Source organism: Cavia porcellus, unplaced genomic scaffold (genome assembly GCF_034190915.1).
Source record: "Cavia porcellus strain 051 isolate PalLab524CR breed Dunkin Hartley unplaced genomic scaffold, mCavPor4.1 scaffold_15, whole genome shotgun sequence".
Lineage (NCBI taxonomy): Eukaryota > Metazoa > Chordata > Mammalia > Rodentia > Caviidae > Cavia > Cavia porcellus.
Window position 1 is genome coordinate 9,914,406 of NW_026947498.1, and position 13,193 is coordinate 9,927,598.

The following is a 13,193-nucleotide window of genomic DNA, read 5'->3' on the forward strand; positions in this document are numbered from 1 at the left end:
GCAGGTGCCTCAGGGAGGGATGGCATCCTCCTGTCCTGTGCAGACACCTCAGGTGACGGAGTCACTGATATCCCCAAGGCCAGCTCACCTTATGTGGCCTCTGCTGCCCTTGTGGCCACTGGATACTCAGGCCGGAGCAGCCTCAGGCCCACTGCCAGGGCTGTCACAGGGAGCTGAGCAGCTAGGGGTCGGTGTGTGGGCTCTGAGCTAGGCTGTGGCTTGGGCTCTGCTACCCTGAGGTTCTCCCAGTCCCTGAGGTCCTGACCCCTGGCCCCACCCACTCGGCCCAACTGGTGCCCATCATCTGCAGACAGCGCCCAGCACCCACCTGTGGTCTGGGCCACCTTGACCAGGCCCCTGCGGAAGATGCTCTTGAGCCTTAGCTTCATGTTGAAGTTCTTGGCCCCACCAGTCACCGAGATGAGCAGGTTGGGGACATCCAGGCCCCAGTGCTGCGTCATGAGGTGGTAGATCACGCTGGAAGGCGTGTCCGAGGACACTCGGACATACTGCCAGAGAACCAGGGACAGCTGGGTGACCGGGAGCAGCAGCCCTTGCCCTGCTTGGGCCCCTGCCATGGGGGTGCCTCATGTGCACCCCGAGTCCCAATCCCACTTCCTGTCCACAGGACCCAGGAGACCTGCACCGAACGTCCTTCTACATGGGTCCCCGGTCACTGCCCCTGGGCTGGGCGAGTGTCCTCTGCCTCTCACCCTATCTTGCCCCCGTCACCATCCCTGCTGGGAATCCCCAGCTCCACAGACCCTAGGAGCCCACAGTGAACTTCTTTTGCTCAGTTCCTGGCTCCCTGGCCAGGATCCCCAAGATGGGCAGTGAGGAGCGGAAAGGAGACGGCACACAGGCCTTGCAGTGCCCACGAGGGTCTGCAGCCCGCAGAGGGAGGGGGCAGCCATCCTGGGGGCTGAGCAGGTGTCCGGGACAGGGCCTTTGCTGTGGGGTCCCTTATGACCCCCAGAAGGAGAGAGAGGCTGAGGACCCACCACATCAGCACACACAGGCAGTGACAGCACTGAGGTCAGGCCAGACCACACCCCAGGCTCTGAGTCCGGGATTATCATCACCAATGCAACACAGCTGTCACCCCATCAGTGCCAGGGCAGTGACTGTCCCTGTGGACAGCCACATGGAGGAGGCCAAGGCAGTGGGTACTGCTGGTGAGAGCCTGGGCTGGGCCCAGCTGGTTCACACCCTCCATCCCACCTCCCACTGCAGCCTTGAGAGGAAGAACAGAGAACCTGGAGACGGGACACTCACACATGACTGTGGGAGGCAGGGGCTAGGACTGTATGGCCCCACACTCTGCGAGGCCTTGCTCAACCTCTTGGACCAAGTGGACATCAACCTTGAGTGTCCCTCAACCTTGAGCGAGGGACACTCAAGGTTGAGGGACAGGGTCACACAGTGCTGCTCAGGCTCAGAGGCTCCAGGAAACCAGCAAGGCAGGATGAGGGACCAGCACCCCACCCCACAAGACAGCAGACAGGTGCGGGAGCAGATGCAGGGAAGCCACTCATTACCAAAGCGCACTCACACCCCCACCCCCACACGGGGGGGAGCTCTGCAAACCCCAACCCCACTGGGCAGTTAGCAGGAGCTCAGAGGCTCATGCCACCCACTCTGTCCTTAGCACAGCTGAGGTGCATGCACCTGGCTTCCCACTCCCCAGGAAATCTGCCAGGGCCACCAAGGATCTGGCCCCCATGCGGACTATGGCACAAGGGAACCAACCTTCCCCACTTTCTGGCCCAGGCCCACAAAGACGATGTCACCAAAGGCATCAGTTGGCATCTCCTGGACATGCTTCTTCGGGTCCCACTCTTTGTCCTGGAAGGCGTGGGGCTTGATGGCCTCCTCCCGGTGCTGCTCAAGGGTGTAACCACACTCGCACACCACCTTCCTGTGAGAACACAGGCATCACCAGAGGGCAGGAGGCGCCTCTGCTCCAGAGGGCTCAAGGCCCAGTGGGGCCGGGACTTTCCCAGCCCAGCAGTGTCACGTCTCAGCTTCAGTGCCACAGAAGGCCGCACAGGAGCAGTGATGAGTCCCCACCATCCTCGCCTCCTAGTGTCACCAGCAGGGGCCAAGTGGGCACTGGAACTCCTCATGATCCACAGTGAGAAGCCCTCACCACAGCATGTCCACTCGGGCTGAAGGGGACACTGGACCTCACCGTGTGCAGTACTGAGGTACTGGCCCTGCCCCCTTTCACGTGTCTCAAGACCTGCTGGAGCCGGAGACCTGGAGCCTGCAGCATAAAACCTGAACTGTCAAGGTCTTCATGAAAAGTCAGCAGTGCACAGAGAACCAGGAACCCTCAGGTAGAACGAGAGAGGACAATCAGTGGCCACCACACTAAGACTTGGAAGCAGTCACCTTAAGAAATGCTTCTACAAGCAACTAGAAACACTCGGGAACAGAGGGAGGGAGGTGCCCCAGGGGGCAGTGTTATAGCTGACAAATACGGTGTTAGGCATTTTTAAAAAGCAGTGTATGAGCTCTCTGCAGCATGGAGAGGAGAAAAGGCAAATCAGTGAAGTAGGAGAGAGAACAACACAGTTGCCCGGTAAAGGCAAGAAAATAAACCAGGAATAACATGCCAACCAAAAACGCACAGGGCACACGGCATGACAGTCCCAAAGTGGCAAACCACAGGGATGGGAGAGGCGAGGTGTGGCCACAAGGGGAGGAATGGGGAGACACTCGTGGGATGCAGCAGCAGTCACCCGAATCTACACTCCAACATGGAGCGCACACCTGGCTCCCTGGAGCCCCCGGTTTTGACACCATGGCATAGTTGTGCAGGACATAACCACTAGGGGGAGCTACTTGTGTGCCTGAAACTTTCTTTAAATCTGGATTTCGAGATAAAAAGTTAAACACACAAAAGATGGAGGCTTAGTGCTGGAGGAACAGCGCTGCTGAAGTGCACGGAGACCCCAGTCTCCGTGAAGCCCTGGGGTGCAGGAGGACACCAACCTCCCGAGCTGGAGAGAAGCTGGAGAGAGCTAGAGAGAAGCCACCGCCCCCTCCCACCGTCCTCCTCTGGGGACTGAAATCTTTCTACTCCTTTACTGCTACCCATGGGGCTTCAGGAGCAAGGAAAGATGAACCCTGTATTCTTTATTCTTGGCTGAATTAAGAGCCCTCATATTTTTTAAGATGACTACTTCTTGCTGATAACAAATGACCTAGAAGACTTAGCATGGGTGAGACAAAGGAAAGAGCCTAAAGCCAGATGAAACCTGACCCAGACGCTCTGGAGGGAGACCCTGGAACTGTGAGGAGCAGAACTTGGGTTTCTCTGCCACTTGTCCAGCTGCAGAGTCGTGGGTGCTCCTAAGTCTCAGTTCTCCATCATTGAAATGGAAAACACAGACAGATTACAGATGGGAGAGGACCCACAGGGGAGGGCTGGGGGAGAGGAGGGAGGACGGACGGATGGACGCAGAAAGAACGAAGACCCTGAGGGATGACACCTTCACGAACTGCAAATGTGGACGAAAAAATAAACATTTTAAAAACAGGGAAAACAATGTGCCCTGGCCCCAACCCTAAGGCACCTGGAGGAACTTTCGGGCTTGCAAGGGTCAGAGGGAAACACCTGAGTGGCCTCACTTCACAGGCAGGGACTGGGAAAGGTCAGGGTAAGCCACTGGACAAGGACCTGAGTTCTCATAACTTCTGTCTATTTTTATACCAGCACAGAACCCAGTTCTGGCACTGAGCCGCAACCCCAGCCCCATTTCGTGTTTTATTTTGAGATAGGACTTCACTAAGATGCTAAACGCCCCAAGCTGAGCTCCAACTTGAGATCTCCCTGGCTCAGCCTCCCAAAATGCTGGGGCTCTGGGTGTCCAACGCCACGCCTGGCCCAAGCTCCTGCACTCTGGGTCAGTGCTGCTACAGATTTTCGCTTAGATTTCTAACAGCCAGCAGGTAACTTGCTACCACCTTTGCTCTTCCTCTCCATGGTATCCTGGACCCTGACACACAGCAGGGGCTGCACAGGGCCACTGGCCCAGAAACTAAACAGCACAGCCAGAGTGCACCAGCTCCAGAAGCCTCGGCCCAGACAGATGGGAAGCGGGAATGACAGCGCCTGGGTCCCCGGCTCCTGCCGGAAGCCACTCTGAGCTCAGGGAGCACGCCTGTCCTACTCCTACTCCTGAGGACCTTGGCACCTCTGCTGCTAGCTCATGTCCTGCAGGTGAGGGGGGAGAGGTGAGGAGACAGCGGGGCAGGCTCTGGCCAGGGAGGCAGTGCTGGCAGTGGGAATCAAGCCAGGTGGAGTCGTGGAGGTGAGGGCCGGAAGGTTCTGAAGCATGGGGTGAGAACATTTCAAGGGAACGGGCTGGTCTGTCTCAAGAGCTGTGCCCTGACGGGGAGGGGCATTCACCACACTCTGGTCCTGTCTTTCTGCAGACAGCGGTGAGTGACTGTCAGGTGCTGACATCTGGAAAGACCTGGGTAGCCCGGTTCCCACAGCAGGTCCAGGCTGCTCAGGCTGGCATCTGGGCCCAAGGCTCCCCACACTGGTGCACAGGGGTGCTCCTCAGAGCCCAGCCTGGTCCCCCATGTGGTTCACACTGACGTCTGCCATCCTGCTAGGAGCTGCTGGCTGGGGGTGCTGGGTCTCCAGCCTGAGGCACCGCCCCTTTCCCCAGTACAGAGGAACTCTGTGTCCACAAGCCTCAGCCCTGAGCACTGCAGAGTCCTGCAGGGTCAGGTATGCTGTCCACATTGACTCCACATGGCACCCCTTTCTGCAACTTCTGCCCCACCACAAGGCTATGGAGCCGGCATGCAAGACGTGCCCAGAGCCAGCATCAGCAGACCTCAGGCCCTTGCACCCTACCCAGGTGTGTCAGGATGCAGTAGCCTCCCCTCTCCCCACTCAGCATCCCCTGTCCTTTCCTGCACGGCTGTCCCTTGGTGTCACAGGAAATGATACCACAGAACCCCACAGGGACCGAAAGCCCTGGCGCCCAAGTCCCTTACACAGAATCCTGCGGTCTCCCCACAGACCCGGAGCGGCCTCTGTGACCATCGCCATCACCGCGGAGCACAGTGAACCGCGGAGCACAGTGAGCCGCAGTTACACGGCACTGCTTAGCAAATGACGGCTGGAAAGCCCACGCATGTTCGAGGCGGAGGGCACACTTTGCTCTGCCTTAGTTCCAAGCCCTTCCTGCCCGAGGTTGGGCTGAATCTGAGGCTGAGGAGCTGTGACGTGCTGAGGTGCTGTCAAAATCAGCAGCTAGGGTCTGGAAACAGGTCACGCACTGGGCGAACCAAGGACCTGGCTGCAGCTGTGAGCCAGACCTGGTGGCCTCTCCCTCTCTGTGTTAGGCACTGCCCTCACTGTGGGACCCAATACTGGACACCCACAGTTTAAGGGAGGAGGAGCTTTGGTTCATGTTTCAGTCTATGGGGCAGCAAGACAGAGGGGCCTGGCGAAGAAGAGCTGCTTACCACACAGAGGACAGGAAGTAGAGCGAGAAGTGGGGAGGGGGAGGGAGATGGACCCTTCCAGGCCACACCCGTGACCACCTCTTTGGGCTAAACCTCAACTCCTAACGGCAAATTTAGCCACAAACTCATCAGTGGATTAATCCACTCACAGCATGGCACCCCATGATCCAGTCAATCTTCAAAAGCCCCCCCCAACCATGAGCACACAAGGCCTTGTGGGGGTCTGCAGTTATAAACCGTGACACTCTTCCTCCAGGGCCTGCTCCTGGTTCCTGCAGGGGACGGTGAGGCTAGAGCCAGGCTGGGACATGAGCCCCGAAACCTCCATGCACAGGGCACTTCAGTGAGCCCACCTGGGCAGAGGACAGGCCCAGGATGACCTCATCACTTCCTGCCCCGATCCTACAGTGTGAGGCTCCTATTCCCGCCACAGGATGTGGCTCTTCCCCCATCAGTCAGAAAAGAGCTGGATACCAGCTGCTCGCCTGGCAGTGTTGCCGTGGTCCCGGCCCCAGAGAGTCTGGCAGGGGGTAGGAGAGGCAAGGCCTGAGCCCAACGCGACAGCACAGTGGCCAGCAGAGAGGGACAGTGCCCTGGGTGGCTACTCCCTGCATGGCGTGTGGCCTAGGAAGGGCACACCGAGTGGCAGGTTCTGCAACAGGCCTTGAGAGCTAAGTAGGGCAGAAGACTGGGAGAAGTGGGGCTGTGCACAAAGTGTGTGGCTGTAGGCAGGGGCCAACTGAATCGCAGCACTGTCAGGCCCAAGGGACAGTGGTTTCGGGCACAAAGCCCCAGGTCTGAGTGGCAGGGGCAGAATCAGGCCTGTATGTGCAGCACCATGCCCGGGCTCGGCCATCGCGTGGGCAGCGTAAGAGGGGCAATGCCCAGCAGCTTAACGTGGCCACTGCTGCCTAGGACATGGTCTTGGCAGGCACATCCATGCCATGGGGTCCTGGTGTCTGTGCTGTGGACTTCCTCTAAGGCCCCTTTAGCTCCTGGACCCAGGGACTCTCTTCCAAATCAACGAGATGCCCCAAAGGCCTGAGCTGGATGGAGTCCACTACAGCCGCAGGGCAGCCACATCATGATCTGGACAAGTCTTGGAACCTTGTACATCTGGATCTCCCAATCAGGAAGCAGGAATGCAGAGCCCGTGCCCTGGGAGGCCCTCAGCATCCCACGGCCAGGCTCCCAGGACTGGGCCGGGCACACGCAGGTGCTCCCTGCCATCTCCTCTGAGGCCCTGATTGTGAGGGTTCTGACCAGTTGCTCAGTTTACACCTAGATGTTCCTCTAAAGCCTCACATGACCACAGGCAGGGCTTTGGGAAGGTGATGGACTATTGGACTCACAGCCGCTGACCCGCAGTCAGGAGGTGGGGGCTGGTGATTCACTGGGGATGCAGCCTGGAAGGGTTTTTGTCCTTCCCTGGACCCTCTTTTCTCTCGCTGCTTCCTGTCCACCATGCAGCGAGCAGCAGTCCTCCACCAGCGCCTGTGCAGTGCCGGCCTGCCTTATAGCCAGATGACCATGGACTGAAACCTCTACACACTGTGAGCACAAACCAACCTCTCTGCGGTATCGGCTGTGAGTGTTCCAGCAACAAGGAAATTAATGACAACCAGGACACGAGGGACAGAGGCCTCAAACACAAAACTTACCCAGCATCAGAGAGCTTGGGACTTTCCACAAAATACATGCACTCTTTCTTCTTGATGTTCTCAAGAATCCACGCCCTCAGATGCTGCGAACAGAGAGGGCACTTTGAGGTTATGAACCCCAAAAGTGCACAGCCTAAGCCTCAAGGACCACAAACTCCCATGGAGGGACCCAGCCTAGCCCCAGGTGAGACGTGCTGGGAGGGTCTCCAGGTGGGTTCAGGAGAGGGGAGTGAATCTGTGCCATGCTACTTTCTCCTCAGACCCAGTCTGAATGTGCACGTCACAGCTGACACGTTCATGTCACCTTCCTCGGGGACAGTGGTGTGGTGGAAGATGTGCAGGGTGAGACCCCAGGGGCCCTTGCTTTGGTTCTTGCCTCTAGAAACCACAGAGCCTTCCTCGCTGCCAGGCAAGGCCACTACCACATCCCACTGTGCTTTCAACCCAGCTGACAGGGATGCTGGCCACCACAGCAATAAGGACAGGAAATTACCATGCAGTGGGGTGCTGAAAGGTGAGCTATCCCATGCCACCCCAAGCAGCGCAGGACCTGGGCTCACGACCAAGACCACAAGGAGAAGTGACAGTGGAGTTCCAGCAGGCGAGGAAGCCCAGCACCTGCTGACCCCCCGGCTCCTGGACCCAGGATGCTCCTGGGCTGCAGCCCCCTGACTGACAGTCCCTCTCCACCCAGACAGGAAACATGCCCATCCCAGGGTCACAGGTGGGCCCCCAGGGCCATGTGTGCAGGCTGGGGACCCCAGTGGGAAGCCCACCTTCTCACTGCTGCTCAAGTGGCACTGCGGCCTCCCATTCTTGTACAGGCGGCTGTTGCTCTGTCGGGGATTGGGGACCATGCCCAGATCAGCCACCCTGCTGGGCTGTACCCCAAAGCCATCCTCCTGCTCAGAGCTAGCTTTCCTGTGGGCCGAGGGCTCCATCCCGCCCCACGGCTTCAGCTTCTACCCGCTCGCCTGCCTCCTTCAGGGCTGGCTCTTCTCCAGCTCCCGAGGTCAGGGGTTCTGCAGACACCAATTGGGGGAGAGGACTGCTGAAATAGAGCAGAGAGGAAGGTGAGACAGCTGTTCCGGCCACGTGTTTCCTCATGGCACCTCCACCCCTGTCTCCCTGGCCCATCTGCTCATCTCCTGGGCCACCGGGCTCTGTCCAGCCTTGCAGGATGCTGGGCAGTGTGGGGCTGTGCATCTATTCACACTGGCCACAACCTCAGGCCACTGTGCTGCCCTCCCGGCTCCCATGCCCTTCGCACACTGGAGATGCCCAGAGAGCCCAAGCTGGGGGTGGGAGGGATGTGAAAAGCACACACCCCCTGGGCACCTGCAGCTCTGTGTCTCATGGACCCAGACATGGGTCCCAACTCTTTCACTTTCCAAAAGCAAAAAGAACACTTCCCCCACCACTGCCCACAGAGTGCATTTAGGGAAGTCACACAACTGCATCCCTCCACCCCTTTCTCCCTGGCCTAGCCCTGAAGCCACAGGAATGGAACACATGTGTTTGAGTCCTGCAGGCTCCCCTGGGCCACATGGCCTGACCTGTTCCCCTGGGGACACCTCGGGCAGTGTGGAGGGATGGATGGTGCCAGAGGACTTATTCTGTTTTGTGTCCCAATGGGAACAGGCTCAGCAGGGCCAATAGCCGGGGAGCTACTGGGCCAGGGTGATGGCAAAGGGAAAGTCCGAACCCCCTTCCAGCACCCGCCATACCAAGTGGTCACCAGACACACGTACCCTGCTATGTGCTGAACCAATGCTCCTTGAACTGGCACCAGGGTTCTTGTGACCTCAGACAAGCTCTCAGTTCCCTACCCCGACCTCCTTCCCCCCTGGCCCTCAGCCATGCGCATCCCCTGACCCACGGGCAGGGGGGCTTGCTGGGCCTTCTGCTCCACTCTGAAAGGAGAAGGTCCATCTCATCCCGAGTGGCTTTTCAGGGTCCTCTGCTGCCCTGTCCAGCAGCTCACCTGTTCTGTGCCTAGCCCACTCTTGAGACCAGCAAACAAGCAAGACATGTTTCCACTGGACAGAAGACAGCCAGAGGGAGCAAGTGGCCAGTTATTGGGGACCTGGCCTACAGGTGGCCCCTACGAGGGGCCCTTCAAAATACTAGAAATGAGGAGGCTGGTATGGGGCTGTGTGTGTGTCAGAGAGGATTTGCCTGTCCTGGTCCTGCAGCAAACAGTGAGACGCCAGCAGGTCCAACATGGCCCGTGCCGTCAATGGAGGAGGAGAGACAGCAGTGTCCTTTGGCACCCTTTGTTAGGTCTCAGACCCACAGAGACCCCACAGTGAACAGTGACATCTTTTTTTTTTCTTTTTTTCTTTTTTATCGGTACCAGGGATTGAACTCACGACCGCCTGCTTTCAAGGCAGGTGCTTATGCCACTGAGCTAAATCCCCAGCCCCGAACAGTGACATCTTAAGCTCTTACATGGTGCCCAGTGCTGCTGACACCCAGCCACCTGGCATCTACCCCGGGGCCTGAGGCCAGGGACACCAGGGAAGGGAGTACTCTGAAGACCCCTGCCTCAGGCCAGGTCCCAAGTGAAACTGAAGAATTTATCTGTGCATTACTTACATGATGAAAGCCCAAAAAGTCTCAAGGCATCTAAAGGGACAGGAAGACGCTGCCCCCCTAGCAGGTAATTTCCGGGTGAGGGTGATAAACCTCACGTTCACCCATTCCCAGGCCCCGGGAGTGTGTGGGTACACTGACACCTCCAGACTCACATGATGGGTGACACTTTGTGGCTCTGCCCGCTTCCTGCCTTGCAGCTCTGCCTCCTTCCTGCCTGTTGCCCGCTCTCGCCCTACCTAGACATCTCCTCCCTGTACCTGTGGTCCTGACTGGGTTCCCTCCTTGGGGCACCAAGAAAGCACAGGCTGGTCCCTCCATGCATTGGAACCCGTTTCGGGTGCCAGTCACATCCTCACTTTTCACACAGCTGACGGCTGGGCATGCCCAATGGGGTCTCCTGCGTGTTTTCTCACACCCCAGGGGCACAGGGCCCCAGGGCACTCGGCCAACATCAGTGCACCTTCCCATTTCAGGTCGGACCGAGGTGGGGAGGCCTTAAACCCCAAGGCTGACAATGGCTGTGCAAAGGCAGCACCTCCACCAGCCTGCCTGGGTTCCTCTGCACACAAGCACATGGTTCCCACTTTCTTCCCTTGCCTCACAACACCTGACCACCTGGTTTACAGCTAACTTCTGCAGAAGCACCTGGCACAGGTGTACGCTGAGCACATGCAGAGGTCACATGCCCTGCCCAGCATACGACAGCGCTCACCCGGACACAGCATTTACAAAAACTCCTGCCCATGTCGGGAACCTGAAGCCACAGAGGAAGTGGGGTGGCCTGATGTGGGGTGCATCTCCCAACATGCACCCTGTGTGGTGGCACTGGGGGAGCCCCCAGGAAAGAGCATAGAGGTGAGCTGAAGGGCATCGGCACACCTGTCCACCTTGGCCACGGCCAGCAGTAGCCCATGGTGCCCACTGACACCACCCCCATCAGGAATGGACAGGGGACCAGAGTCAGGCTGGGGACAACCTCTTCTTGCCACTGTGTACCTCCAAGTTATCAGGTGCCCCCCCCCCAAAGCAGTCCTCGGGGAACAAGAAACAGAAGGGGCTTTATCGTAGGGTGGCCTTTGTGGGTGAGCTCTGTCCTCTCCCGGGTCACCTGGGGTTAAGGAACTGGGAGTCAGAATTGGCCCTGTGGTCTCCTGGGAGGATCCAGAGCAAGAGCCCAAGATCCCCCAGCTCCCACTGCCCCCACCAACCCTGCAATGGCTGGGGCAGGGTAGCTGAGCTGCAGGCATCTGCACAGACCGCACCCTCTCCACCCCTGGGTGCGCACTGCAGCGCAGCCCACTGCACAGCCGCACCTCGCACCCGGTGCCCAGGGCCCGGATCGCTTCCCGCCGCCGACGCCCCACCCCCTGCCCTTGGCGCCCTGATCTGCGCGCACCAGCGTACCTGCGCTGAGGCCCGACCCCGTGTCTCCGCGTCCCCGCACCGCAGCCGCGCCGCCGCCCTGGCCCCCAGGCCACCCGCACTCCCTGCGAGAATGAGCCTGGCCTCGCGCCCCGCGCCCCGCGCCGCCCCAGCGCCCGCAGAGCGCTCTGCGTCACTCTCTGTACTGACAGCGGACAGCGAGCTAGCACGCAGAGCCAAGGACAACGCGCGCACTGCAGCCCAGCCTCCCTGGGACCCAGCGCTCACGCTGCCAGCGCCAGTGGCAAAAGTCCCTCTGGTGTTTCCACGCGCGATGGCAGCAATTGCCTTCGGGCCCCAGACCGCGGGGACTGGGGTAGGGGACTGGGCAGGGGATCCCAAGTAGAGCTGGGCTGGGCGAGTGGCCGCTTAGGACATCTGCTGAGAGACCTCGGCCGAGTCCTCACACTGGGCTGACCCAAAGTCAGGGGCCTCTCCCAGGTGTGCAGCCTGAGGCCTGCTCTCCGCATCTGCCACTCTGGGAGGGAGCTAGAAGAGCCAGAGGCAGCAGTCGCACTGGCCACTGAACGCCCTGTGGGTCCTGCAGGTCCCTCTGCCTGGAGTTGGGCTGAGTGGCTGCGTTCTGACCCCTGGAAAGATGGTAGTGGCTTTCCAAACCAGCCAGACCTCTGCCCACCCTGTGTTACCCCTCAAAGCCACTCTGCCCCTCCTTTCCCAACAGAGGCAGTCTCAGGTACCACTCTTGGGCCCCTATGGCCTCTGTCCAGGAAATGAAGTGGCCTGTGATTCTAGTCCTGGGGGCAGGGGGGTCTGCACACAACCCTGCCCAACTCACCATCCCTGCTCCTGTGCCTGGCAATATTGGGCCACCGTCCAGTGTCTGTCTGCAGCACACACCTTCAGAGGATCCCGCGGCACCCTCCCTGGGCCAGCAGGAGTGCCAGAGCCTGTGGCTGAGGGTGCCTGGGACCACTACCCCATGAGACAGGTGGCACCCTTGGCAGAGGGTGGCCCTTTGTGACATTCTTGACTCTGACATGCACAAATGTAACCGCCGTTTCTCCTCCAAACCAGCTGGTACCATGGGCCACGGAAGGGGACCCTGTGAGTGGCCGTCTCTGCAGTGGCCCTGCCCTGCTGGGCTCCAGGCTGCTGGGGGCACACAGAACTCTACCTTGTCTACCGCCACATCCCCAGAGCCTGGCAACCAGGAAACGCGCTAGGACCCCCGTAGGATGGCCCGCCACACCCGGAGAGTTGCGTTCGATGCTGGTTAACGGGACTGGAAGTGAAGACCCACTCATGGCAGCTTGGCCCTGTCCAGCACTGCCTTCCCAGGTGCCTGCTGGCGCGAGAGCCATCGTTAACTAAAACCTCTACAAGTCGCTTAATATTTCATGAGGCCTAATACCTGCAGAGCTGCCTGATGGCAGGGCAGATGAGATTGCAGAGTGCCCCAGGGTCTCTGTGGGGACTGGTTTGGGGTGGTTAATGAGCTGAGCGTCTCCTCAACATCTGCACTCATTCGCCCCAGAGCAGCTTCTACCCTCCACAGGAAAACCACAGATTTTACAAGAGGGCCAAATTCCACCCACCGAGATGCTGTTACAAGGGCAGTTATGAAATACACTGAGCAGGGAGCTACAGGGGCACTGACCGCAGGGCTTGGAGGCAGCATGTACTGACCTCTGTGGAGCACTGCTGCAGGCACAAAGAGTTTTTCATGGTAGGATGTTGTGCCCAAGATAAAAAGCCCCTGCACGGCGGGAAAGAGAGAAACCACAATTAGAGAAGGCCAGACAGAGGCTGGTGTACTCCAGTCCTGAGAGGCATGCCGGAGCAGGGAAACAAGGCTGCAGCCTGAGAGCAGGGCCAAAGTGAGGAGGGAAGTCTGAGGACAGGGCAGGGCAGCCCGCTTCCTCTGTGTGGGGCCAGATAGGTCAGCACAGTGGGCTTTGCACCTCTCGGCCTCTGAACTGCCGGACATCACCAGATTTCATTCACCAAAGCAGGTGGCGGCCAGCAGGGACCATCTCTGACCCCTGCCTGCTGCAGGGG

General features: G+C 59.2%; 1 protein-coding gene across 3 annotated transcripts in view; it reads right to left on the reverse strand.

Annotated features, from left to right (window-relative positions):
- Trpm2 (transient receptor potential cation channel subfamily M member 2) overlaps positions 1-11,307 on the reverse strand; it is a 51,033-nt gene extending 39,726 nt beyond the window's left edge. The window contains exons 1-5 of one of the 3 annotated variants that reach the window (XR_010039333.1): positions 11,157-11,307; positions 7,931-8,205; positions 7,155-7,237; positions 1,750-1,918; positions 329-509 (exon numbers count right to left, since the gene is read on the reverse strand). Coding sequence is in view for 2 of the 3 variants with exons in the window: in XM_013146058.3 (XP_013001512.1) it covers positions 329-509; positions 1,750-1,918; positions 7,155-7,237; positions 7,931-8,095 (598 nt within the window). In the remaining variant the exon portion in view is untranslated. The remainder of the gene's footprint in view (positions 1-328; positions 510-1,749; positions 1,919-7,154; positions 7,238-7,930; positions 8,206-11,156) is intronic. The other 2 variants (XM_013146058.3, XM_013146059.3) reach the window with 2 other exon arrangements.
- Positions 11,308-13,193: the final 1,886 nt, after the last annotated feature.